The sequence below is a fragment of the Astatotilapia calliptera genome, chromosome 3, assembly GCF_900246225.1.
Source record: "Astatotilapia calliptera chromosome 3, fAstCal1.2, whole genome shotgun sequence".
In the NCBI taxonomy this organism is placed as follows: domain Eukaryota; kingdom Metazoa; phylum Chordata; class Actinopteri; order Cichliformes; family Cichlidae; genus Astatotilapia; species Astatotilapia calliptera.
Genome location: NC_039304.1, coordinates 7,826,016 through 7,850,211, shown reverse-complemented (window position 1 = coordinate 7,850,211; position 24,196 = coordinate 7,826,016). Strand labels below are relative to the sequence as shown.

Below are 24,196 nucleotides of genomic sequence, written 5' to 3'. Positions count from 1 at the left end.
CAGTAAAACCCCAAACCAGATAGACCACAGAGGTGAAGGTAGCAGCTAAGATGAAGAAGGAGTCCTGTGAAGCGTGGGACTCTGGAGGCAGTTGACAATATAACCCTGGCAGTAGCTAAAGCAAAGACTTGGTCAACTTCAAGGTATTTCTAGCTAATCATCAGATGAAAGAGGAAGGGGTAGTGACTTCCTCCTCACACTGCATAGAGTGGGCAAGGACAGCTAACCTCAAATTAGAGAGTATAATTTGGTGGTAGAAAGAATGATGTCTTCAATCCCACTTACACACCTTCTGCAGTGGTCCGGGACAAAGGGAGATGAATTGAACCTCATGTTCAGAAGGAGCAATGTAGTCCAACCACCCTTTGTAGCTTGGTCATATGGGAGGGGCTTAGAGTAGAGCCAGTACTCCTCCACACTGAAAGGAGCCAATTGAGGTAATTAGTGCATCTGATCAGGGTGACTCCTTGATGCCTCCTAGGTGAGGTGTTTCCTACCATGTGCTACCGGGAGAAGGATAGAGGGCAGATTCAGGATAGTATCTCTCCACCACGCTAGCAAGATTAAATCTCTTGGTTGGCATGGGAATGCTTCTTCAGTGTCCCCACAGATGATCTTGGGAGAGGAAATATCAGGGTATCTCTGCTCTGACCCAAACTTGAATAAGCAACAGAAAATGGATAGATGGACTAAACTTCATCATGTAATGAGCATCGTCAAGGAATTTATTTGCAATTATAATATAGTTCTCTTCTTATCTTTTATCTTCTAATGTTAATCCACTTTTCTTTTGAATAGTTCAATAATGTTGCGACAGGTGGTACAGGTTCAGCCACAGAGCACGGTTCAAGAGGAAGGGCAATGGAGCACTGGTCTGTGTGAGTGCTACAAAGACATGGGCGACTGTAAGTATATTAAATTATTACATTGTCTTTGCTGATCCCCAGTGATTGACTGATAGTTGGATTGAACTCTTATTACCTGTCAGTGATTTAATATAGTGTATTTATGTAATCTATGCAGGCTGTTTTGCCCTGTGCTGCCTCCCAGTCTTTACCTGTAAAGTGACCAGTGCAGTGGGAGCTTGCCCCTGCCTACCTCTGCTGGACTGTATAGGCTGTGTACCACCAGCCTCTCTTGCCATGAGGGCGTCTGTCAGGCAGCGATATGGCATAAAGGTACTAGAAAACAGCATAACTGTTGCCTTTTTTTTTTTTAGAAAAAAACAAAAACAAACCCATAAAATTGTTTCCTGATGAAATTCTAAGATATACCACACTCAAATCACATGAGATTCACATGAGATTTTAAAATAAAACCTGTGAGGTCTAAGCATCTCTAATCGCATCTCTAATCGCATAGCAAGCAGGTCTGACCCAGATCTGGCATCAAGCTGGCACTTCTGACTGATCAGTGTTATGGCAGGATGTTATGTCAACCAGATGTGGGGCAGGTCTGGCAATGATGGCACTATTTATGTTCCTATTTTCCTATTTTAGTTAGAAGACACAAATGCCATGTTGCAATACTGTACTGCTACGGTAGCCAACGTTTCAAATGCAGGTTCGACAGGTTTGTGAGTGTACACTTTATCAAAAACCTAGTGACGGTTTACTCATCTTTGCTAGTTGGTGGCTGTTGCTCAGGCGGTAGAGCAGGTTGCCTACTGATTGGAAGGTTAATGGTTCGATCCCTGGCTCCTCCAGTCTGCATGTCAAGAGTGTGAATGTGTATAAATCTAGTTAGAAAGTAATCCAGGAGAGTAGAAAAGCTCTGCGTAAGAGTCAGTCCACTCTACTCTGTCTGAATAGAGTTTCATTGTGTTACTTTTGCATTATTATGTTCCGGCACATATTGTTATTAGATGGCTTGATTAAGGTAAACATTAGGCTGACATCTGGGGCCAGAACTGAAATTGTTCTGGGCCAGCACAGGGCTAGCAGTATGTCTGCAACTGGCCCGTGGCTGCACACAACTTACACATGGCCCACATACTGCAATGAATGATGGCCCTTTGGTGGCCCAGATCAGGTTTGCCAGAGGTAATCCACACATGGGCCAGCACAGGACCACCAGTGTGTCTGCAACTGGCCTTGTGCTGGCCCATGTGTGGGCCACCTCTGGCAAACCAGGTCTGGGCCGCCAAAGGGCCGTCATTCTTTGCGGTATGTGGGCCATGTGTAAGCACATTGTGTGGGCCAGATCCGGCCCATACCAATTTTGCTATGTTGGTAGGGGCAGCTAGCTTCTCTGAGCCTCACCAAAACATTAATAATAGAATTAATAATAAAATTAAACATTAATGACAAAAAAAATCTCAGTATATGTATATTTGAAATAAGTAAACCTCCAGTAACACTCACATAACACTTACATAATACAACCTAAAGAAATATGCACAAATAGATATTTTAGTTCATGTCTTCCAGTCAGTCTCAAATTTGGAACTTTATAGCCTAAGGCGCTGGAGAAATTGTGCCTTAGACTGTAAAGTTCCAAGGTGGGTCTTTGTAGCAGTTTTGTAATTATTTGATTCAAGTTCTTATTTCTTCCAGTGTTTGGGCTTAAATCCTATCCAAATCAATTTTTAATGGACAATGGAGTGGTGGCAAATGTTTTTTCTTTCTTTTTTTGAGGTAGAAATGACTGTCTTTGACTGACAAGATGAAGTACTAAGCTAAAGTTATAACTCAGTGCTAGCAAGCTTTGGTTTCAAAGAGACAGTAACTATTTACTGCTAAGATACAGATAAAATACTCGATACTCACATTTTAGTGAGTCCAGAGCTCCAGAGGTTGCTGCTTAGTAAACACAAATGGTTAGTTAATGAAAAGTAACATTTTGCTAATGCTAATAAGGCTAACAATCACATAGAAAGGCTACATGTCTCGTTGTCCTGGACACTACAAGTTTTTTAAATTCCCCTAAAAAGACTGACACCATGTTTTCCAAAATATATTTTCCCATGTGCTTCACTGGTGATAATATTCGAAACTACTATCTGAACCTGGGGAGCTGCTTTTCACTTCACACAGAGAGGACAGATGGTTTGAAAGAGGAGTGAAAGAAGCCATCTATGTCCACTGTGAGCGACCATCTTTGAACAGAGGCGGGGGTTTACGACACCAACTCTCTGCCATCTATAATCCAGTTTTGAGATCCCTTCCCAGACGCCTTAACACCCACTCACATCCTGGGCCATCTGACCTCAGGAATTCGCATGATAAGGTGGGGCCAGGTTTCACAATGAACACACCCGAAACTCTGGCTGATTGGGACCCACACCCAGTTTCACACCTTGGCTCAGGCGATTAGAGGATCATCAGGGGGTCCTTTTGTCCCTCTGTGGGGGGAAACTCCCACTAGGTTTATATCTGGGACTCTCCACCATTTAACCTTAGAACTGAAGAAGCTTCTCGGATGAGAGGTGAAACGTCTTCAAGCAACTTAAAGAAGTCCAGACGCTTTTCTTTGCAAGCTCCTTTGACTACGATGACCTGGATGACTGAGAACCTTCACAGATGTATTAATAAAACTTAGCTGTTCTGCAAAACATATGTGGGTCTGTATTGTTGTATAAGCGGGTTTCAGTGTTTCCCTCACTTCTTCTGTTGGCCGTATTTAACAGGATGTAGGCATATTCTGTTTAAATTCAGTGTTGGACACTGATGTGATTAAAGCTTTTGTCACAGTTTCCTCAGTGAATAAATGATAGAGCCGTTTACCACAGGGCTCTTCCATGTTCAGTCTGGAAGACAAGTTAAACTTTACTCTAACTGTTAGCGATTATAAAGTCTTTCATTCAAATGAAAGAATCTATCCCTGCAGCTGTAGTTGATGTCATGATAAACAGAATGTGACTGATTGCTTCCCAATGCAGCGCATTGTGTCCCCAGCTCAATTACACAGAGCTGCTGGGCCTTTGCATAATTCTGACTGTAGCTGAGGAGATTGAGGTATATAAGTGATGAATCACAATAACAGCACACAGGAGAAATAGATCCAACGTCACTACGTGCTATCGTAATGACACCAGTTATTACTTGAGCAACGCAAACATCATTGTTAGTCTGTGCGGTAACATTAGATATTTGTTAATTATTAAATAAATAAGCGTGCATAACTGCCATGAATAAACAAATGAATAAACAACTAAGTACTGAATTGCTCCGGCACCCACCTACTGCCTCACTGCTGTGTTTGTCCACACTGTGCACTCATCCACCTGGATGTGTGAACACAGACTCCTGATAGACATCAGGTCGCCGTCACTGATCAGTGCTCAGCTAATATGAAACAGCTGTTTCCCATGCAAACAACAAATGTTCAGTTTGATGTGGGATAAGGCCAGCCTGTCCTTTCTGGGACAGTGAAGAAAAGGAGAGATATGGTGGGAGTGGTTGAAGGCCAGCAAGGCAGATGCTGGAGCGCTGCCATCGGAGAGAAGGAGGTGGTTGGTAATGTTGGCTTTAATGGAGGTGGAGTGGGCTGTCAGTGGCTGTCAATACCGCAGAGCATGAGCTAGGAGGGTGCCAAAAATTCTTATGAAAACAAGTCCCAGCATGTAGGCTGTTTGTGAAACAAGGCAACTATTCTCTCATAAGAGAAAAGAGATAAGGCCTTAACGGTACATACCATGAAAATAAAACTTCCTTACATACGCTGACGTTCAGAGCCATCTTTCTGTAAAAATTAAATATATTTATCCCGCTATGTTTCTTCAGTTACCCCCAGTTTCACTTTTCATAGACATTCATGGTTCCCAGAGAATCACTGGAGTAGACACTGGTGATTGCCAAGGCCAGCAGGATTTCTTGTAGTGCTACTATGAGATTCACATTTTAGATGAACTGTCTAATAAATGGACTCGCATGGAATTTGGTACAACTTGTTCTCATTATTTTTTGGGCTTGAAAGTGAAATATCTTAATTTTTATCTGATGTATTGCCAGGGACTTGTCAAAATACCCGCAAAAGTCTTTCAACTGCGGAAACACATCAAACGTGGCCGAGCTGTTGAATTCTCCAGTTTTTCTTTCACTTGTCTTTTATCATTAGCATGACACTGACGTAGTTTATAGCGAAAAATCTGTCTGATGTGTACCCTGAAAGTGTTTGTAATTTGTGTTTATCAGATGTCGGTAACAGTTTATGGCTGGCATGAGCATGAGCTGGCAAGTCTTCTAACCAACCATATTTCTTAGTGTTAAAAAGGTTTAGTCTGCTTTGCTGGCTAGAAACAAAGAGTTGAAGGGAAGACAAATGCTCTTTTGGAGTTTTTCTGTAGGAGTACAGTGTACTTTCCTCCTTTTGTCAGTTCTGTACAAAAGGTTTGCATTGGACTTCAAGAATTCTGGCCCTAATCTATGAGCACATGCAACTAATAGATCACTTGATGATCTACAAAGCAAAAACTTGTTTAGCTGTATCCATAAACCACAGAGGTGCAGTGCACAGACTAATGTATCTGTTAATCAAAACAGAAGAACAGGACTTCATTTGCCAAAACTTCCCAGACCCACACAAAACTTCCAATTAGGCCTAATACAGTCTGTCTGTTGGTAAAGGTCATATTACATCATAATCAAGCCAAAATGAAGTTAGAAGTTTAACTTACACAAGGCTAGACCTGCTGTTCTAGAGTGAGGAGTGATAGTAGGGAAAGAAAACCGACAGAAACTGGCCTCAAAGTTGCTCTGCTGACTCAGTATCATGAAGGGAAAAATCACATGCCGTAGCTGTGCATGGAATGAACATCGGCTGTTTTGCTGTTTCTCAGACTTTATTGATTTATCAAATCTCACCCACCAGCATTTTCATCCTGACATTACTGACAAGTCCTTTCTCTGTTGCTATGAGCAAAGACTTGGCTGCAAGAAAGCCGATGTCCTCAGAGAAAGGATTCTCACTGAAACACAAGAACACTTAGTACTCATGCACTGACAAAGATACTGCCTGCTTTTATCCACACTACATGCATTTTTGAAATCTGGCCTTCTTTGTCAAAAAGAAATGTTGCAAAACTATAATGTAAATATTTGACTCTATTTGTAGTCTAACTTTAAGTAATCGTGCTGGTTTACTGCAGTACCAATCTGCTGCATGGCGTTTCTTTCACACCTAAATGCAAATGTTCACCTTTTGTTTGAGCCTCCCACTTGCGTTCAGGCTTCTCTTCGTGTGTCTCACAGGGGAGTGTGTGGAGCGACTGTCTGTATGGTTGCTGCTGCTATCCGCTATCTTGGCTCCAGATCTCCAGAGAGCTGAAAAGAAGAGCAGCATCCCACGCCTCTTCTTCTTCAGCCAGATACACCCATCTAACATCCCTGCAGGGGGCGCACTTGGTCTAGACACATCTAAAACTGACTTTCTCCCCACAGTGTGTCCTCCAGAGTACAGGAGTTGATTTAATCACATTTCCTCTGCTCTGGAGCCACTCCCGGTTACCTCAGAGAATTCAGCAGGGACACAATGCGTCCTGCGGAGAGGAAAGTTCAGTTTGTCCCAAGATGAAGTGAAAGAGCTGTGATAAAAAGGCATTTCAATATCAGAGCCGGGGCTTTGTGTTCCTTTAAGTAACTACTTTGATTGTGAGATTATATTCTTTCACTGGTGGAAACTAATAGAGCTCAACTCTACAAACAATTTCTTTTCAGTAACCTTGGAAGATATAGCTTCTCTTATGATGATAAGTGTATGTAAGAAAGTGTTCTTCTCTTTCCTAATGATAAGGTAGATTTGGGGGTTTCAGGGATTTCAGGGTTCAGCTGGCAGTACTTCTGTGCACATAGCGAGTACTATTTATGCACATTGCTGTATTAATGTAGCATTTTTAGTGAAGTGAAACTTGTTATTGTTCTATACATGCAAGACACTACAACATACTGATGGTGTAAGCACTATAAATACATATATGGATATGTAAACACTGGACATTGTTATCATAACGTCACCATTTGGTTTCATTCGAGGTGAGAAGTTCACAATGTGCTTCTTTGTTTCTTTAAACCTTTTTAAGTGACAGACACTTGTGAATCACAAGGTAGCCACACGCTAATGCATGCTTCACTTTATTATTTATTCTACTCTAAATCGGGCCATAATTTACAAAATGAACACCATGCTGCAATGTTACGTCGCAATGTTATGTACAATGACATGAATTTTATCACTTGAGAAAATGTCTTTATAAACTGTTATTATGGGTTTCATGCAAAGAGAAGAGAGCTTTTATCTACAGTCCTAATTTAATGCTATTTTTGACACCATCTTCATATTAAGTGCTCACCTTCTAGAAGAATGAAGGAAACACAAACTACACAGAACGTTATTTATGAGCAAAAATGCATCTGTTTTTGGTTAATAATGATTATATGGCAATGCTGTTTATACTGAATGTACATATCAAATTAAGATTTTGAGATGAAACCAGTCATCCATATTTGTGTCTTCTTATCCAGTTCAGTTTGGTTTAGTGAGTGGGCTGTTGGGGAAGAATTGAAGAATGTCAAATATTTCCATTTTGCTTCTGTAAACTCTTTGATTATTCACTGTAAATATTCTGTTTCACCGCTAATATTCCATTTCCTGTGCATATCTATTTAGCTGATCTCTGTGTCGCTGCTAAATATTTAGTGTTGGATTGTTTCAGTGACTCGTAATAAATGCTAAATGTTGTAAAGCTGATTTTAAAACAATAGTGTGATGTGAATCCAAGGAAATGCCCAAGTCAACAACTTGTCAGTGAATTTGATGAAGAACACTTGCAGTATTCAAAATATGGGCACGGAGCCACATGCCACTGCTCCGCAGTACTCCTTTGTTCTACTCTATATCCCTTTAAAGGTTTAAACATGTAATTTTTATCAGCATTTTACGCGTAAGCATCAACTTTGAGTTGGATTTTACCCACATGCTAAATCAGCATAATTTGAGAAGCTGCTGATTTAGCAACTCTCGTTCATGCATTTTGACCTTAAAGTTTTTCTGTCTTAATGTTTTGTCAACATCCTTAATCACGCCCGCATGGTTAAAAACACGGGGACTCAGGGGCTGGTGTGTGTTGTGGTGTGACAAATATTGAATAAAATGGCTCAAACCTATGATCCCTGGACCCGCCGTGTCTCATTCACACCACATGTTTCTATTTAGGTACACCAGTTCCATTTAAGAGGAACATTCCAACCTAACCTTTACCCTAAATGGGTTACTGGGCGATTTGTTAGATGTTAACGTTAAGTTCTAACTATTTATGATGATGAGGAGGGTATGAATTAGTGTATTTCTCTGATTTACTCACGTTGCCACTGCCATGTGTGAACACATAGCATTGAGGTTTTGAGGGCACCTTTGCCATCATGTGAAGCATCCACCAAATATGGCCAGATGGTCATTACATCCCCCGGCCTCTGTCATGACCTCTATAACCAACCTGTGAGCCTCTGGCATCTGCAGCTGTTTTACGGTTCAGTATAAATACAGGATCAGGACATAAACTGAGTGCAACTGAGTGAGGTAAACAATAACTGTGTTTACTTTTAAAAGGTGTAAAAGATCAAAAGGAGGCATTTGCACATATCTAACAGCTAAAATCTCATTGATGTGTACCGACTGCTTTGTTTTTTGGTGCCTTAGGTAATGCCTTTCATGCATTACCTGTAAGATAGCAGGAAAAGTTTGGGAGTATCTGCGTTTACCTGCCCTGGATCCTTCTGGACTCATCCCATGGATGACCACAGTTGTCAGGGTGTTGACATGCCAGTGATACAGTATTGAGGCGCAAGTTCATATGACATTTATTATTACTGAGGCTTTTTTTAAATAAATAAATGGCACCGTAACTGCGTCAATACTTAGCAAACCATCACAAAAGTCACAGCTGCTTTCACGGTTTATCTGATTTGGGATCAGCTTCGACGTGTTCAGTCTGTTTTTACTTTCTCAGATTCCGTCTGAGAAAGCTCGTGGTTGTTTCAGAGGGTCGTACTCCACTCTGCACTCTACTTTTGTTCCAGGCGTTTTTGTTTAGATTGACTTGGACTATGTTTAATGACCACAGCCAAGCAATCAGCTGTGTTATAGAGCTGTTATAGCTTTGAACATGAACTATTTGATAACATTTGTTTCTTCTGTATATTTAACTCCCTTGATCCTTGCCCCTAGCTCGTGTCTGCACAGGGAACGGTATGCAATAACTGCATGTACCACTTCTTTCTGCGGGCCTTGTACATGGCGCCAGATAGCAAGAGGGAGCCAAATGAGGAAGAATACCATCACTTTTGTCAACATGTCCCAATATGAATCATTAACAGAGACGTCACTACCATCATTCATGCTATTTGAAAAAAGCAAGGGCCATTTAGATGGATTTCTAATTCTGCTTCAAGCATGACACTTCTAAGAAAAGGATTAAAGATCAGCACATGACAGCCATAAATCATCAACATGGGGTTCAGCAGACACTGGGTTTCTGTTATATACACCTATACAGCCTATGGAGGCATGCTGGTAAACTGATGATGGCTATTTATGTGCACACATTTGCAGTTATTGTTGTTTTTTATGTATTTTTGCTTTGCTTTGTATTTGCTTGATTCTTATTGCATTCTTTAAAAGTATATGGATGCCCTTCAGCTTGTGGTCTCTGCTCAATGTCTTGTTATAACTGAATAACGATTCCAAAATGAAAGTTGGATCAAAATCTGTGATGTTACTTTGACATCAGTTGCAGATGCAGGTCCGACACCTGGATTCTTATTAGACCTTCTAGCAAGAGAAATCCTTGCATTCAAGGATTGCTTTTTATGCCTATTTATCAGTGAGAAAATAAACAAATAAACAAATAAATAAACAAAAAAAATGTAAAAGTGTCTAAAGAAAAAAAATGAAAAGAACAAACATGCACAAACTCAGTGGCTCAAACACAGTACTTCAAAGATTTTGATGCTTCACTTGTCTTGCTGAGCTAAATGACTTCATGTTTAAGTGTTAGCATTCCTGAGTTTATGATCTTAACAAAGCTTGGATAACTGCAAAAGTCTAGTGTGTTAAGTTCACCATGCAACAAATGAAATGGAATTTAGATGAGCAAAACAATAATACTTTAGTGTTATTTTATGTGGAGGAGACATTTTTTCATAGCCATGTAGTAACCATAGCACCTTAATTACCTAGGAGATAAAAGCCACTGACATCAGGACCAGGAAGCTCCTGACCATGCACGGAGGGTTTCACCCCAAGTCCAGCACTCTGAGCCTGTATGCTAAGCCTCCAGCTGCTTCTCTGTCTGCAAAACCACCCATGAAAGCATTTCTGTCTCCATCTGCTGGATGTGCTGCAGCGTGCTGCGGATGCCAGATGTTGTTCGTCCCATCGCACCCTCTGCATGATTCTACGTATATTCAGACATATGCCTTGCTCCTTTTCTCCCTTGAGACATTTTGTGTCTCTACTTAGGGACACGTGACAGCTGACTATATCCACAGGCCACATCCTGCTTTTAATCCTGCTCAATCCTTCCAGTATTTTAGGCTTCTGGGTTTTTATGATATTGAAATATCCAAAACACATTACTGGATGTCTTTGTCTGGATATCTCATCTCAAAAATCCGTTCTGGCTTGCTCAGCATTCTCAAGCTGATGCATATTTGGTTCTACTTTTGGATGTGAAAGTAAAATTTTATCAGCTTTCCTAATCCAGGAATATCATCCTATCTTTTCCATGGTATGAGATATGTAGTGCTGCCCAAACCTGTTAGGAGGTCATTTGTGAGAAGACGGGCGTGCACACGGAATACATGGATTAACATGAATGAAAGTGGTCTAAGGAGATTGCAAAGAAAAGTGTCTGGACTTCTTTAAGTTGCTTGAAGACGTTTCACCTCTCATCTGAGAAGCTTTTTCTGTTTTAAGGTCAAATGGCAGAGAGTCCCAGATTTAAACCCCGTGGGAGTAACCCCCCAAAGAGGGACAAAAGGACCCACTGATGATCCTCTACCTAATCACATGAGCCAAAGTGTGAAAACAGGTGTGGGTCACAGGATGTGAGTGGGCGTTAAGGCGTCTGGGGAGGGAACTCAAAACTGGATTATAGATGGCAGACAGTTGGTGTCGTAAACCACCGCCTCTGTTCAAAGATGGTCGCTCACAGTGGACATAAATGGCTTCTTTCACTCCTCTTTCAAACCATCTGTCCTCTCTGTCCAAAATGTGAACATTGGCATCCTCGAAAGAGTGACCTTTGTCCTTTAGATGCAGATGGACTGCTGAGTCTTGTCCCGTGGAGGTGGCTCTTCTATGTTGTGCCATGCGCTTGTGAAGTGGCTGTTTGGTCTCTCCAATGTAGAGGTCTGGGCATTCCCCGCTACACTGTACAGCATACACCACATTGTTAAGTCTGTGTATTGGAGTGGTTCACCTGACTTCTTTATGAACGACTTAAAGAAGTCCAGATGCTTTTAAATCCAAGCTCCTTAGACTTAGACTTGACCTGGATGACTGAGAACCTTCACAGACATGAAGGAAAGTGATCGTGCCTCAGAGATAAACAGCATGTGTTTGCATGCTAATTTATCAGCTAACACTGGAAAACTTAGTTAGCAAGCTGCATCCGCGCTAATTACAGTTAAAAAAATTACTCACCAAACCCAAGGCACAAACCACTTGTAGCACACAGTGTACTATGTTATTTACAATAATACTGCCACATAAATCCCAACACCACAAACGGTGAACCTGCCCGCTTGATGACAAGAAATGACATGAACCAAGGTCGGGAAATACAGGTTGATATAATTCCTAACATTCGTCTCCACAAACTTATTAGAAAGGACCTGTATTCACAACCGCAAGTTTCAAACGCTTTTCACACCTGACGTTAACTTTATTAATTTCAGTGGGAAAGGCATTGCTTGGAGAATGCATAGGTTTGTTTTCGCAGATTGAGCTAACCAGAGACCGAATCCCAGTGCCTCGTTAGTTGTTCCTGCCGTACACATGACGAACCACATGTGATCACATTGGAGCAGTGCTTGCAGGTTAATGCTATGCTTTGGTGTAAGTAGAATTTACATGCTTGGTAATGGGATTTATCTGCTGCTTTATGCAAAGCTTTTTCTGTTGTGGACTTCGGAGGTTGATTCTGATAACTGCTGAAGCCTGACCTGCACAGAAACGGAGCTTGGAGCTAGTTCTCTCCTCAGCTGAATGAATTTGTGTTCTTTTCAATTCTTCAAAGCTGCATACGTCTGTACGTCTGTGGGCCGCCTATACCTCCAACTGACTCCTGCTCTTTGGCCCAGGTTTATGTAACTCCACAGAGACAGAGGATAGGTGGGGCAGGCTGTGTTTCACTGATATGACTGCTGAACACTGAATCAGGCTGTTATTGTAACTACTTTATTATTTTCCCTCCGGTGTGTGACCTTGCTGCTTCCTTCTTCCCTCGTTCCCTGAAACACCCATCTCACACTCAGTCACACTCTTGTGTTCTACAACTTTTGCTGCCTTTGCAAACATTAAAGAAACATTATTCTGTCCCTTAAACATGGGTCTCTTCTACTTTAATGTTCCTCACAGCTTCATTCAAACAGTCCTGTTCCTCTCCCTGTGAAAATGATCCAGAGTACTTGCAGACATTTGTGATTGTAAATGTGCGTAACTCTGTCACATTGGCTGTCTAATCAATCAGCTTGGGATGAGCTTGAGGGACCTTAAAGAATCAGGCTCACAGAGTTTATGCTCTTGCTTCACCTGAGCAGTGTCCATACTACCAAAATATACAATCTCAGCCAGCTTTTCTATCAAACTGTTGTTATCATCATCAATAATATAATCTGAATCTATTTTTGGTCAATTTTTTAGGCCCTATATACCTCGAACACCTTGAAATGTCAATATTGACATAGATTAGCAGTTAAGACTGAAGAAGTAGGGTAGGTTGTCGGTAAATTTCAAGGTCAGTATTTTAATACCTGCGTCCCATCTTTCAGCTGCACATAAACTGCATGTATAAAACAGAACAATGTGTGTGTGACTTAAAGAATAAAGTGTTTTGTCAGCGTTTTGATTGGTCAGTAAGTCCAGAATGCACTAACTAAATGTTTGGGTTTTGTTTGACAGCTATGTTCTGGCGGACGCATTATGGTTGTCATGGTTACAGGGTGACGCTCTCTCTGTGATTGTGTGTTTCCTGGGTGAGAGAGCGTGTCACTACCCGATCCGAACCAGATACCCGATCGGTACCACACATGTGCGAACGGTGTCTACTTCCGGTCAAAGCCTTTTACGATAGTTATGGGTCAGAGTATCTGTTAAGATGTTAAGAATAATAAGTATCTCTTAAAATGTTTGCAATAATGAAGCATTTCAATATAATGTAGACAAAAACAAAAAATAAAAAGATAGTTACCGATCAGGACTCCCCGATCCTTACTGCACATGTGCAAAGTTGGACCGTACAAATCGAGTCTACCCGATCCGTACTGCGCATGTGCAGATTTTTTCTTCTTCTTCTGTTTGATTTAATGGCAGTTTACTCCCCGGTGTACGAGGATACCGCCACCTGCTGACCGAGCAAATGAACCGTATTGTAAACTTAAGTAGCGTCATTACAAATGCATGTTTAATTTGATTTAGTGATAGTCAAGTGTGTTTATGCTTGTCTGTGTGGAGAGAATTGTTGGAATAGTGATAATGATGTCCACTATCACTGTCAATTGTCAGTAAACACTTATTCTGGCTGATGAATCTTCACGTGGCGCGGTCAATGTATTTTACAGCGCTTGAGGCCGAAATTCTGATGGCAGCATATACCGATAACATGCAAATTCCGCGGAAAAAAGTAACACAGCCACAGCTGCAAAAGAAAGAGAGCATGCATGGCAAAACATAGCCGACAGAGTCAATGCGTGAGTGTTAATATAAACATTGATCTAGGGATTTCCACCCATTTAACACGTTATTTTATCATATGTTATTTTATTTGTTATTTTATACATTTTATTTTGTGATGTGATGTGAGCGCAGGTGCAACCCAACAGGCCCCAAACGTTCCTGGCAGCAAGTAAAAATGAAATATAAAAATATAGTCCAAACAGGTAAGGTGTAATTGTATTATGAGCCATAGTGCTTGGTCTGTTTGTCCGATGTAAATCAATTGCAGTTAGAGGCTACATTAATTTTCTTTCTGTAAGCACTTATTGAAATTATCTGAGCACATTACAAGTACATATTTGCGTACTCTGTATGCTCAAATGTGACCCGTTATAGCCAACAGAAAAAAAGCGGAGGCCTGAAAAACAGGTGGGGGTCCTCCACCACCACCACTCACAGAGGCTGAGCAGTTGGCCCTCAGCCAAAACAGTGGGCGCCCTGTGGCCGAAGGCATCTCTGCGGGGACATCCTCTGAGTCAATAACCCCGCAAGACACAAGTGCCTACATAGGGGGTGAATTCAAAATAATACATGATGTGCATACATCCTTTCTTCACAGTCACCTTCGCAGTGCTGCTCATTCATTTGATAAACTCTTTACCATAATGGATTATTTTGTAGTGAAGTTATTTTCCTACTGATTTTGCCTTGCCTCAGTCTTGGTTGTCTTTGAGAGCATAATGACAATGAAGTGTAAGGTGATTGGTATGTTTGTTAATTGCCATTTGGTCCCTTGTAAGTCATAAGTGACCTGTATGAACCTCATATTCTATCAGTTGATGGTGGTGGTGTACTGCATCTGGTGCAGCCTCCTGTTGAGCCAGACCAACATGCAGTTGTGAGTAATACTCCACAGATTATATGAGTTTACAGTAGAACAGCAATGTTGTTAATTTCTTTACTACAGGAAAATAATGAAGAAACATTGACAGCTGTTACAGAGGAGGAAGCAACAGAGACACTTTATGAGGTGTACATCTTTTAATACTTTGTGTACAGGAAACACAGGTGACCAATAAAGCCAGTTGAACAAAAAATCAGTTTATTCTTCTTTCAACATGTTGAGGTGATGGGTCAAAAGAAATGATTGTGACATATGGTGTCTCTGACTGCGCTTCCATCTTGTATGTCCGTGCGAGGGTCAGGATGTTCATGGTTTGGATCACTGCTGCTGTTTGGTTCAGAAGGACAGTGTTCTCCTCTAATTGTGGCAATGTTGTGAAGAATCACACATGCCACAATAATGTCACATGCCCTTTCTGGGGTGACCCTGAGTCTTTGCAGGCACTGGAACCGGGCCTTAAGCATTCCGATAGTCATTTCAATTCTGGCTCTTGTCCTGCAATTAGCCAGATTATATCGCTGCTGTGGGCCCGGTTCAGGGTCAGGGTAAGGGGTAAGCAAATAGGGTAAACATGGATACCCCCTATCACCAAGCAAGTAGCCAGTGAACTCTCCTAAGACAGAAGGATACACTTCAGTTCAAATGTCCCTGAAGCAATTGGTCTTTATATATTTTAAAGTATTCTCAACTCACCATGTCCAAATTTTGTGCTCAGTGTACATTCACGGAATATTTGTGAGTCATGGACAGAGCCTGGCCACTTGGCTTCCACATTTGTGATAATGTTGGCAGCATCATGATCTTCACAGTGCAGAGAACACAAATTAGCATCCATTACTATAATGGAATAATTTGTTAGTTTGAAATGCTACAGGGAACTATGTACCTGTACATTAATGCTGTGGAAAGACTTCCTGTTCACATAGTCTCCTTCATTTACTGAAGGAGCAATGATTGGAATGTGAGTGCCATCTATACAGCCAATCACGCCTGGGAACCCTGAAAATAAATGTAAAATTTAAGTAGTAGTCCAAGTATCACCACACCATAAATTAAGTTTTGGTCATCCTGATACCTGCAATTTTGTGGCATCCTTCTTTGATAAATCTTGTGGGTCTATGACCGGGGAACACCACAAACGAGTGCAGGAGACGTTTCAGTGCAACTGTAACATTCCTGACTGCCCGACAGACGGTAGCCTTGGAAACGTGCTCAGCGTCACCAATATTATACAGAAAGCTCCCGTTTGCAAAAAACCGAAGTGCAATACAAATAATATGCAATGAACTGAGAGCATGTCCGCGATGTGTCACATGCGTAATATTAGGCCTGAGGATGTTATCCAAATAACTTATAGATTGTGCTGAGAACCGGTGACGTTCACACAGAAAATCATCAGGAAATGATAAAATGTCCAAACGCGCTCTGATCACTCTCTCCCGGCGGAGAGCTCTGCGGAGAATTTGGGCTTCACGATCTACTGGCTCTTCAAGGAAGGGGCACGCCATGTCTGACACTTCCTACTGTCAGGTTTCTGACAAAGAGGCGGAGACAGTCAGGGTTAGTTGTAGTAAACCTGCTAGGGGGCAGGTTAGCTTCACGGAGTGTGTCGTCATAGTGACTCACTCAGGCTTCAGCTGAACTCGCTTTGTGAAACCGAAAACCCAGAGTTTTTGTTAACTCAGGGTATACTTACTCAGTTTTTCCACTAAACCGGCTTCCTGAAACAGGGCCCAGAATTAGAATGAAAACAACAGAATTAACATGAAAACGACGGAATTTGAATGAAAACAACAGAATTTGAGAACAAACAATGGAATTTAAAATGAAAACAATAGAATTAGATTGAAAACAATAGAATTTGATTAAAAACCAAAGAATTTGAATGAAAACAACGGAATTTCAATGAAAAGAACGGAACTAGAATTAAATGAATAGAATTTGAATGAAAACAACGGAATTAGAATGTACAGAACAGAGTTTGAATGAAAACAACGAAATTAGAATGAACAGAACAGAATTTGAATGAAAACAATGGAACTTGAATGAAAACAATGGAGGTTTAAAACAAACAACAGAATTAGAATGAAAACAACAGAATTAACATGAAAACAACGGAATTTTAATGAAAACAACAGAATTTGAGAACAAACAACGGAATTTGAATCAAAAGAATGGAAATAGAATGAAAAGAACAGAATTAGATTGAAAACAACGGACTTTGAATGAAAACAACAGAATTAGAATGAAAACGACAGAATTAACATGAAAACGACAGAATTTTAATGAAACGAACAGGATTTGAGAACAAACAATGGAATTTGAATGAACAGAACAGAATTTGAATGAAAACAATGGAACTTCAATTAAAACAACAGAATTAAAATGACGGAATTAGAATGAAAACAACAGAATTTGAGAACAAACAATGGATTGTGAAGAAAAAGAGTAGAATTAGAATGAAAACAAATGCATGTGAATGAAAACAACGGAATTTCAATGAAAAGAACGGAATTAGAATGAAATGAATAGAATTTGAATGAAAACAATGGAATTAGAATGAACAGAACATAATTTGAATGAAAACAACAGAATTTGAATGAAAACAACGGAGGTTTAAAACAAACAACCGAATTAGAATGAAAACAACAGAATTAACATGAAAACGACGGAATTTGAATGAAAACAACAGAATTTGAGAACAAACAATGGAATTTGAATGAAAACAATAGAATTTGATTAAAAACGAAAGCATTTGAATGAAAACAACGGAATTTCAATGAAAAGAACGGAACTAGAATTAAATGAATAGAATTTGAATGAAAACAACGGAATTAGAATGTACAGAACAGAGTTTGAATGAAAGCAACAGAATTCTAAAACAAACAATGGAATTTGAATGAAAAGAACAGAATTTGAATGAAAACAACGGAATTAGAATGAACAGAACAAAATTTGAATGAAAACAACGGAATTAGAATGAAATGAATAGAATTTGAATGAAAACAATAAAATTAGAATGAACAGAACAGAATTTGAATGAAAACAATGGAACTTGAATGAAAACAACAGAATTAAAATAAAAATGACGGAATTTGAATGAAAACAACAGAATTTGAGAACAAACAATGGAATTTGAATAAAAAGAGTAGAATTCGAATGAAAACAAAAGCATTTGAATGAAAACAACGGAATTGCAATGAAAAGAAAGGAATTAGAATGAAATGAACAGAATTTGAATGAAAACAACGGAATTAGAATGAACAGAACAGAATTAACATGAAAATGACAGAATTTGAATGAAAACAACAGAATTTGAGAACAAACAATGGAATTTGAATCAAAACAATGGAAATAGAATGAAAAGAACAGAATTGTAATGAAAACAACGGAATTTGAATGAAAACAACAGAATTAGAATGAAAAAAAACAGAATTAACATGAAAACGACAGAATTTTAATGAAACGAACAGAATTTGAGAACAAACAATGGAATTTGAATGAAAACAATAGAATTAGATTGAAAACAATAGAATTTGATTAAAAACCAAAGCATTTGAATGAAAACAATGGAATTTCAATGAAAAGAACGGAACTAGAATTGAATGAATAGAATTTGAATGAAAACAACGGAATTAGAATGTACAGAACAGAGTTTGAATGAAAACAACGAAATTAGAATGAACAGAACATAATTTGAATGAAAACAATGGAACTTGAATGAAAACAATGGAGGTTTAAAACAAACAACAGAATTAGAATGAAAACAACAGAATTTACATGAAAACGACGGAATTTGAATGAAAACAACAGAATTTGAGAACAAACAATGGAATTTGAATCAAAACAATGTAAATAGAATGAAAAGAACAGAATTTGAATGAAAACAACGGAATTTGAATGAAAACAACAGAATTAGAATGAAAACGACAGAATTAACATGAAAACGACAGAATTTGAATGAAACGAACAGGATTTGAGAACAAACAATGGAATTTGAATGAACAGAACAGAATTTGAATGAAAACAATGGAATTTGAATCAAAACAATGGAAATAGAATGAAAAGAACAGAATTAGATTGAAAACAACGGACTTTGAATGAAAACAACAGAATTTGATGAAAAACAAAATAATTTGCATGAAAACAACAGAATTAGAATGTACAGCACAGAGTTTGAATGAAAGCAACAGAATTCTAAAACAAACAATAGAATTTGAATAAAAAGAGTAGAATTAGAATGAAAACAAAAGCATTTGAATGAAAACAACGGAATTTCAATGAAACGAACAGAATTTGAGAACAAACAATGGAATTTGAATGAAACAACAGAATTTGAAAGAAAAGAACAGAATTTGATCAAAAACCAAAGCATTTGAATGAAAACAATGGAATTTCAATGAAAAGAACGGAACTAGAATTAAATGAATAGAATTTGAATGAAAACAACGGAATTAGAATGTACAGAACAGAGTTTGAATGAAAACAATGAAATTAGAATGAACTGAACAGAATTTGAATCAAAACAATGGAACTTAAAATGAAAATGACGGAATTTGAATGAAAACAACAGAATTTGAGAACAAACAATGGAATTTGAATAAAAAGAGTAGAATTAGAATGAAAACAAAAGCATTTGAATGAAAACAACCGAATTTCAATAAAAAGAACGGAATTAGAATGAAATGAATAGAATTTGAATGAAAACAACAGAATTAGAATGAACAGAACAGAATTTGAATGAAAACAACAGAATTTGAATGAAAACAATGGAAGTTTAAAACAAACAACAGAATTAGAATGAAAACAGCAGAATTAAAATGAAAATGACGGAATTTGAATGAAAACAACAGAATTTGATGAAAAACAAAATAATTTGCATGAAAACAACAGAATTAGAATGAAAACAACGGAATTTGAATGAAAACAACGAAATGAGAATGTACAGAACAGAGTTTGAATGAAAACAACGGAATTCTAAAACAAACAATAGAATTTGAATAAAAAGAGTAGAATTAGAATGAAAACAAAAGCATTTGAAGGAAAACAACGGGATTTCAATGAAACGAACAGAATTTGAGAACAAATAATGGAATTTGAATGAAACAACAGAATTTGAAAGAAAAGAACAGAATTTGATCAAAAACCAAAGAATTTGAACGAAAACAACGGAATTAAGCCTCCACATTGTGAGTACGTTGACCATATGACCAAGATACAGCCAGAGGTTGCACATACTATTAACTTCTCCTCAGCAGCTGCCCCAAAAATTGCTCTAGATGAAAACATAAACACATCATCTGCAGTGAAAGGCAAAAGAAGCCGTCCGCAAAAAAGGCAAATTCCACTTGCTACTCTGGAAGAGTTGTCACCGATAAGCTACTCCATTAACAGAACATAGTTCTGCTGCATCACACATTAGGATGTTAGGGTAAGCTTTATTTTAATCGAAAACATTTCACTTAAAAATGACAGCAATAATACAGATTGAGTGGGGTTTTTTTGGGGTTTTTTTTTTTTTTAAAAAGCATATTCACACAAGATATTCTGTCCAAACAAATAGCTAATTGAAGGGTGGATGTGTGAAGAATTCCAGCCACAGATTATAGAGGGGGCAGATAGTGATGACTGTTGGAAAAGTAAAGTCTGATGTACTATATATTTGTATAGCCCCTTAATGACCCCTTTATTAAACTTTTTAAAATTCAAATTAAAAAATTACATTCATTCTTACTGGAAAGATCCCAACAGTCCCAAACCCAGGGACTCTGATCTGTAACATGATGAGTGGCTTCAGAGCCTGTTACTGACACGTGTCTGTCTGCTTATATTTATTGGTCTCTGCATCCATGTGAAAGTCAGAAAGCTGAACAATAGGTTAGAAATTTAAAAGTATCTTATCTGAGTGAAGGGATGAAAAGACTGTCTGAAGTAAAAAAGGATTGCTTCAGACCTGTACTGGCTCATGATAACCCAGTAGAGGTTGCCACGTTGCCAAGTAAGCCAAAGTAAAGAATTCTACAGGTTCGATCTGGGTCTCCTGCAGGGTTGTTTATGCACTGAGGAAACCTGGACTCATCAAAAATGACAAACTACTGGTAAAATATTAAAGTGGCAAACAGAAAAAGAAACAGCTACCTGCTGTTGCTAACAAACAACAGACCAGATCACATTCTAATACTAAGCTAGTAGCAAAGATCATTGGACCTTGAAAGATGTTAAAGCTCAGTGCATCTTGATCCTAAATCAAACAGGCAAAATTTGATTTTCATAATGTTATAAAACCAATGATGAGCAATTGGACTTTTAGCACTCATCCTTTGAACATATATGTATATTCTTTGCCCTAAGAATCTTTACTGTGACAAGTGAGGCTTGGAGCTGTTTAGAAGTCTTTTTGGGGGGTTTTCTGACCTCTTGCATGTACTCTTGGAGTCATTATGGTAGCCCGGCCACTCCTGTGAAAGTTCGCCACTGTTACAGGTTTCCTCCATTTGTGAATAATGGTTCTTACTGTGGTTCACTGAGGTCCCACAGCCTTATAAATGGCTTTTTAAGCCTTTCCAGAATAATGGATTTCAATGACTTAAATTCGCAGACAATTTCTATTCAAACAAAACACTATATAGCGAAAAGTGTTCACACTTTGCACGAATCATTAAATTCAGGTGTTCCGATGACTTCCATGGTCACAGGTGTATTAAACCAAGCACCTAGACATGCAGACTGCTTCTACAAGCATTTGTGGAAGAATCCTAGGAGCTTAGTGAATTCCTTTGGGAAACCGTGAAACAAAATTTCCTTGCTACTAAATACTCCACAGTGAGCTGTTAGTGGTATTGTAACAAAGTGGAAGTGATAAGGAACAACAGCAGCTGGGAGGCTGGTGGCAGGCCATGTAAAATCACAGACTGGGGTCAACGGATGCTGAGGTGCATATAGCACAGAGTTCATCAAATGTTTTTATTGACTATGTGTTACTAGGTAAATTGAGTTGATAATCGGCCCGAGTTAGTTTCCGAACATTTGCTTATTGACTATGGGATTAAAACAAAAACCAGTCTGAAACGTAAGTATTTCGGCAGTGACTCAGTAACTATTAAACTTTTAATGTATTAGCGTTCACTGAGGTTACAAGTCTGATTATTTGTTTCTGTCTATTATTTCTTCCAGGAAATGTCCGGTCTTTCCATCCCTCTGATTCTGACACTGCTCTGCTTCCTGCTTCTCAGCCCCCCTCCATGTAGCAGCAGCAACATTCTGGTAGTCCCTGTCGATGGTAGCCACTGGATAAACATGAAACTTATCCTTGAACAGTTACACTCCAGGGGCCACAACATCACAGTTCTGCGTTCTGCAAAGAGCTGGTACATCCCTAATAACTCTTCCATTTATACTTCTATTAATATAAGCACGGTTGTGGATGAGTCAGACATTAACTACTACAACAAAATGTTACAAGATGTTATGGAATGTCGCACTTATCCTACATTTATACGCACGCTCTGCCAACAGTACTTGATCACGTCCGTGTTAGATCAGGGTCACAAGATCTGGGCCATATCAGTTGCTACAATAATAGAAGACACAGTATTTATTCAGAAGCTACAGGATACCAAGTTTGATTTAATGTTAACTGACCCTGGTATGACAATAGGGATGCTTCTTGCAACTTACCTCGAGCTGCCTATAGTTTTTAATGTGCGCTGGATTAATACTGGAGAAGGTCATTTCACCATAGCTCCCTCTCCTATCTCATATGTCCCTGTGTCAGCTAGTGAGCTCCATGATCAGATGGACTTTCTGGAAAGAATCAAAAATATGCTGCATTATCTTTATAATGTCATTGAACAGCACTTGATCATAAATCCTGCCTACTCAGACCTGCTCCAACGACACTTCCCTCCAGGTGCTGATTTGCTGTCTTTACAGCGTAGAGCTGATATCTGGCTGTTCAGGGCAGATTTTGTCTTTGAGTTCCCTCGGCCCACAATACCAAATGTAGTATATATAGGGGGCTTCCACTGCAAAAAGGCCCAACCCCTTCCTGCTGAGCTGGAAGCATTCATGCAAAGCTCCGGAGATCACGGGGTGGTTTTCATTTCTCTGGGGACATTTATATCAGCCCTACCTCGGAAGGTCACAGAGGCCATCGCTGCTGCTTTTGCTGAGCTCCCTCAGAAGGTGATTTGGCATTTTGTGGGTGAAAAACCTTCATCTCTCGGAAACAACACCCTGCTGTTAGAGTGGCTACCTCAGAGCGACCTCCTGGGACACCCCAAGACTCGTGCCTTTGTGGCCCATGGAGGCACCAATGGCATGTATGAAGCCATCTACCACAGTGTTCCTGTTGTGGGCCTCCCACTCCTCCTTGACCAGTTTGACAACTTACCAGTTTGACAACTGACCAAAGAAGACTTCCTGGGCGCTCTCAAGGATGTTCTTGAGAATCCCTCTTTCCACACTAACATGCAGCGTCTGTCCCAGCTACACCGTGACAAGCCAATGACTCCAATGGACACTGCCATTTTTTGGATTGAATATGTCATCAGGAACAAAGGAGCACCTCACCTACAGTCAGCAGGTTTTCATCTGCCTTGGTATTCCTACTTCTGTCTGGATGTGGCTGCTTTAACCATAGCCATAACTGGAATTTTCATCTGGGCTGTGGTCTTTGTCTGTAGGCTCCTCTGCTGCCGGAGGTCAAAGAGAAAAATGAAACCAGAGTAAATGAGCCAAACATGATGCAGTCTTTGCAACGTTTAGCTTGACAGAGTCAGTGTCACATGATTAGTCTTTACAATAATTTCTCCCAAAATATTTCTCCAAAGAAGATGTAAATCATTGCAATTAGAACTGCATTTGCTAGAGATTTCGAAAAAGTTACCCCAAAAGAGATTTGTCATTCAGGGGGAATACTTTTACTTCATATAGGCACCATATAGTACAACATGGTTTTTGATATGATATCAAAGGTCAGGAAATTTGTTTTCGATCCATTATTTGTTTGTTGTAATAATGCTTCTTGGTTGATTGTCAGAGAAGGTGCACTCCATAAGCTCAACTCTGCTGCTAAACCTACAAATGCATTAAGGGAAAATAAACAGCCTTTCCAACACATACGATATATTGACAGGAAGCATCGTTACGACAATGAAATAATTGACTAAACACAAATTTCTTTACTTTTTTTGCTAACTTTATTACAATTAGCTACAAATGTGCTTTAACTGTTTGAAAGAGCTCCCTTTCACTCCCTTTAGGCCAAATTTATTCTGATTGGCTGCCCCCCATAAACAGTAAGTTTAAACAATAAATGGGAGGAAGAAAGTTTTTGGCTCATTGGACTTACTTGCACATGCTGTCCTGGTTATTTGATGGGTTGGCCATGTTTAATATGGCCAGCCAGCAATGACTACA

The 24,196-nt window shown here is 39.3% G+C and overlaps 1 protein-coding gene and 1 pseudogene across 2 annotated transcripts; both read left to right on the top strand.

The window, feature by feature from the left end:
• Window positions 1-475: 475 nt before the first annotated feature.
• On the top strand, window positions 476-7,111 carry LOC113011963 (placenta-specific gene 8 protein-like). 2 transcript variants are annotated; one of them, XM_026151860.1, is made up of 4 exons: window positions 476-636; window positions 799-905; window positions 1,024-1,178; window positions 6,192-7,111. In XM_026151860.1, the coding sequence occupies exons 1-4, from the start codon at window positions 611-613 to the stop codon at window positions 6,348-6,350; spliced, it is 447 nt and encodes a 148-aa protein (XP_026007645.1). In that variant the 5' UTR covers window positions 476-610; the 3' UTR covers window positions 6,351-7,111. The 2 variants fall into 2 exon arrangements, with proteins under 2 accessions (XP_026007645.1, XP_026007654.1); XM_026151869.1 differs by having other exon boundaries at window positions 476-703.
• A 13,289-nt stretch (window positions 7,112-20,400) lies between these two features.
• Window positions 20,401-23,584, top strand: LOC113011955 (UDP-glucuronosyltransferase 1-2-like; annotated as a pseudogene).
• The last annotated feature ends 612 nt before the right edge of the window (window positions 23,585-24,196 follow it).

Coding starts and splice junctions, on each gene's coding strand:
- LOC113011963 (XM_026151860.1), top strand. CDS start 611: ATGATCTTGGGAGAGGAAATATCAGG. Junction 637..798: donor TTGGGAGAGGAAATATCAGG/GTATCTCTGCTC, acceptor TCTTTTGAATAG/TTCAATAATGTTGCGACAGG. Junction 1,179..6,191: donor GGCAGCGATATGGCATAAAG/GTACTAGAAAAC, acceptor TGTGTCTCACAG/GGGAGTGTGTGGAGCGACTG.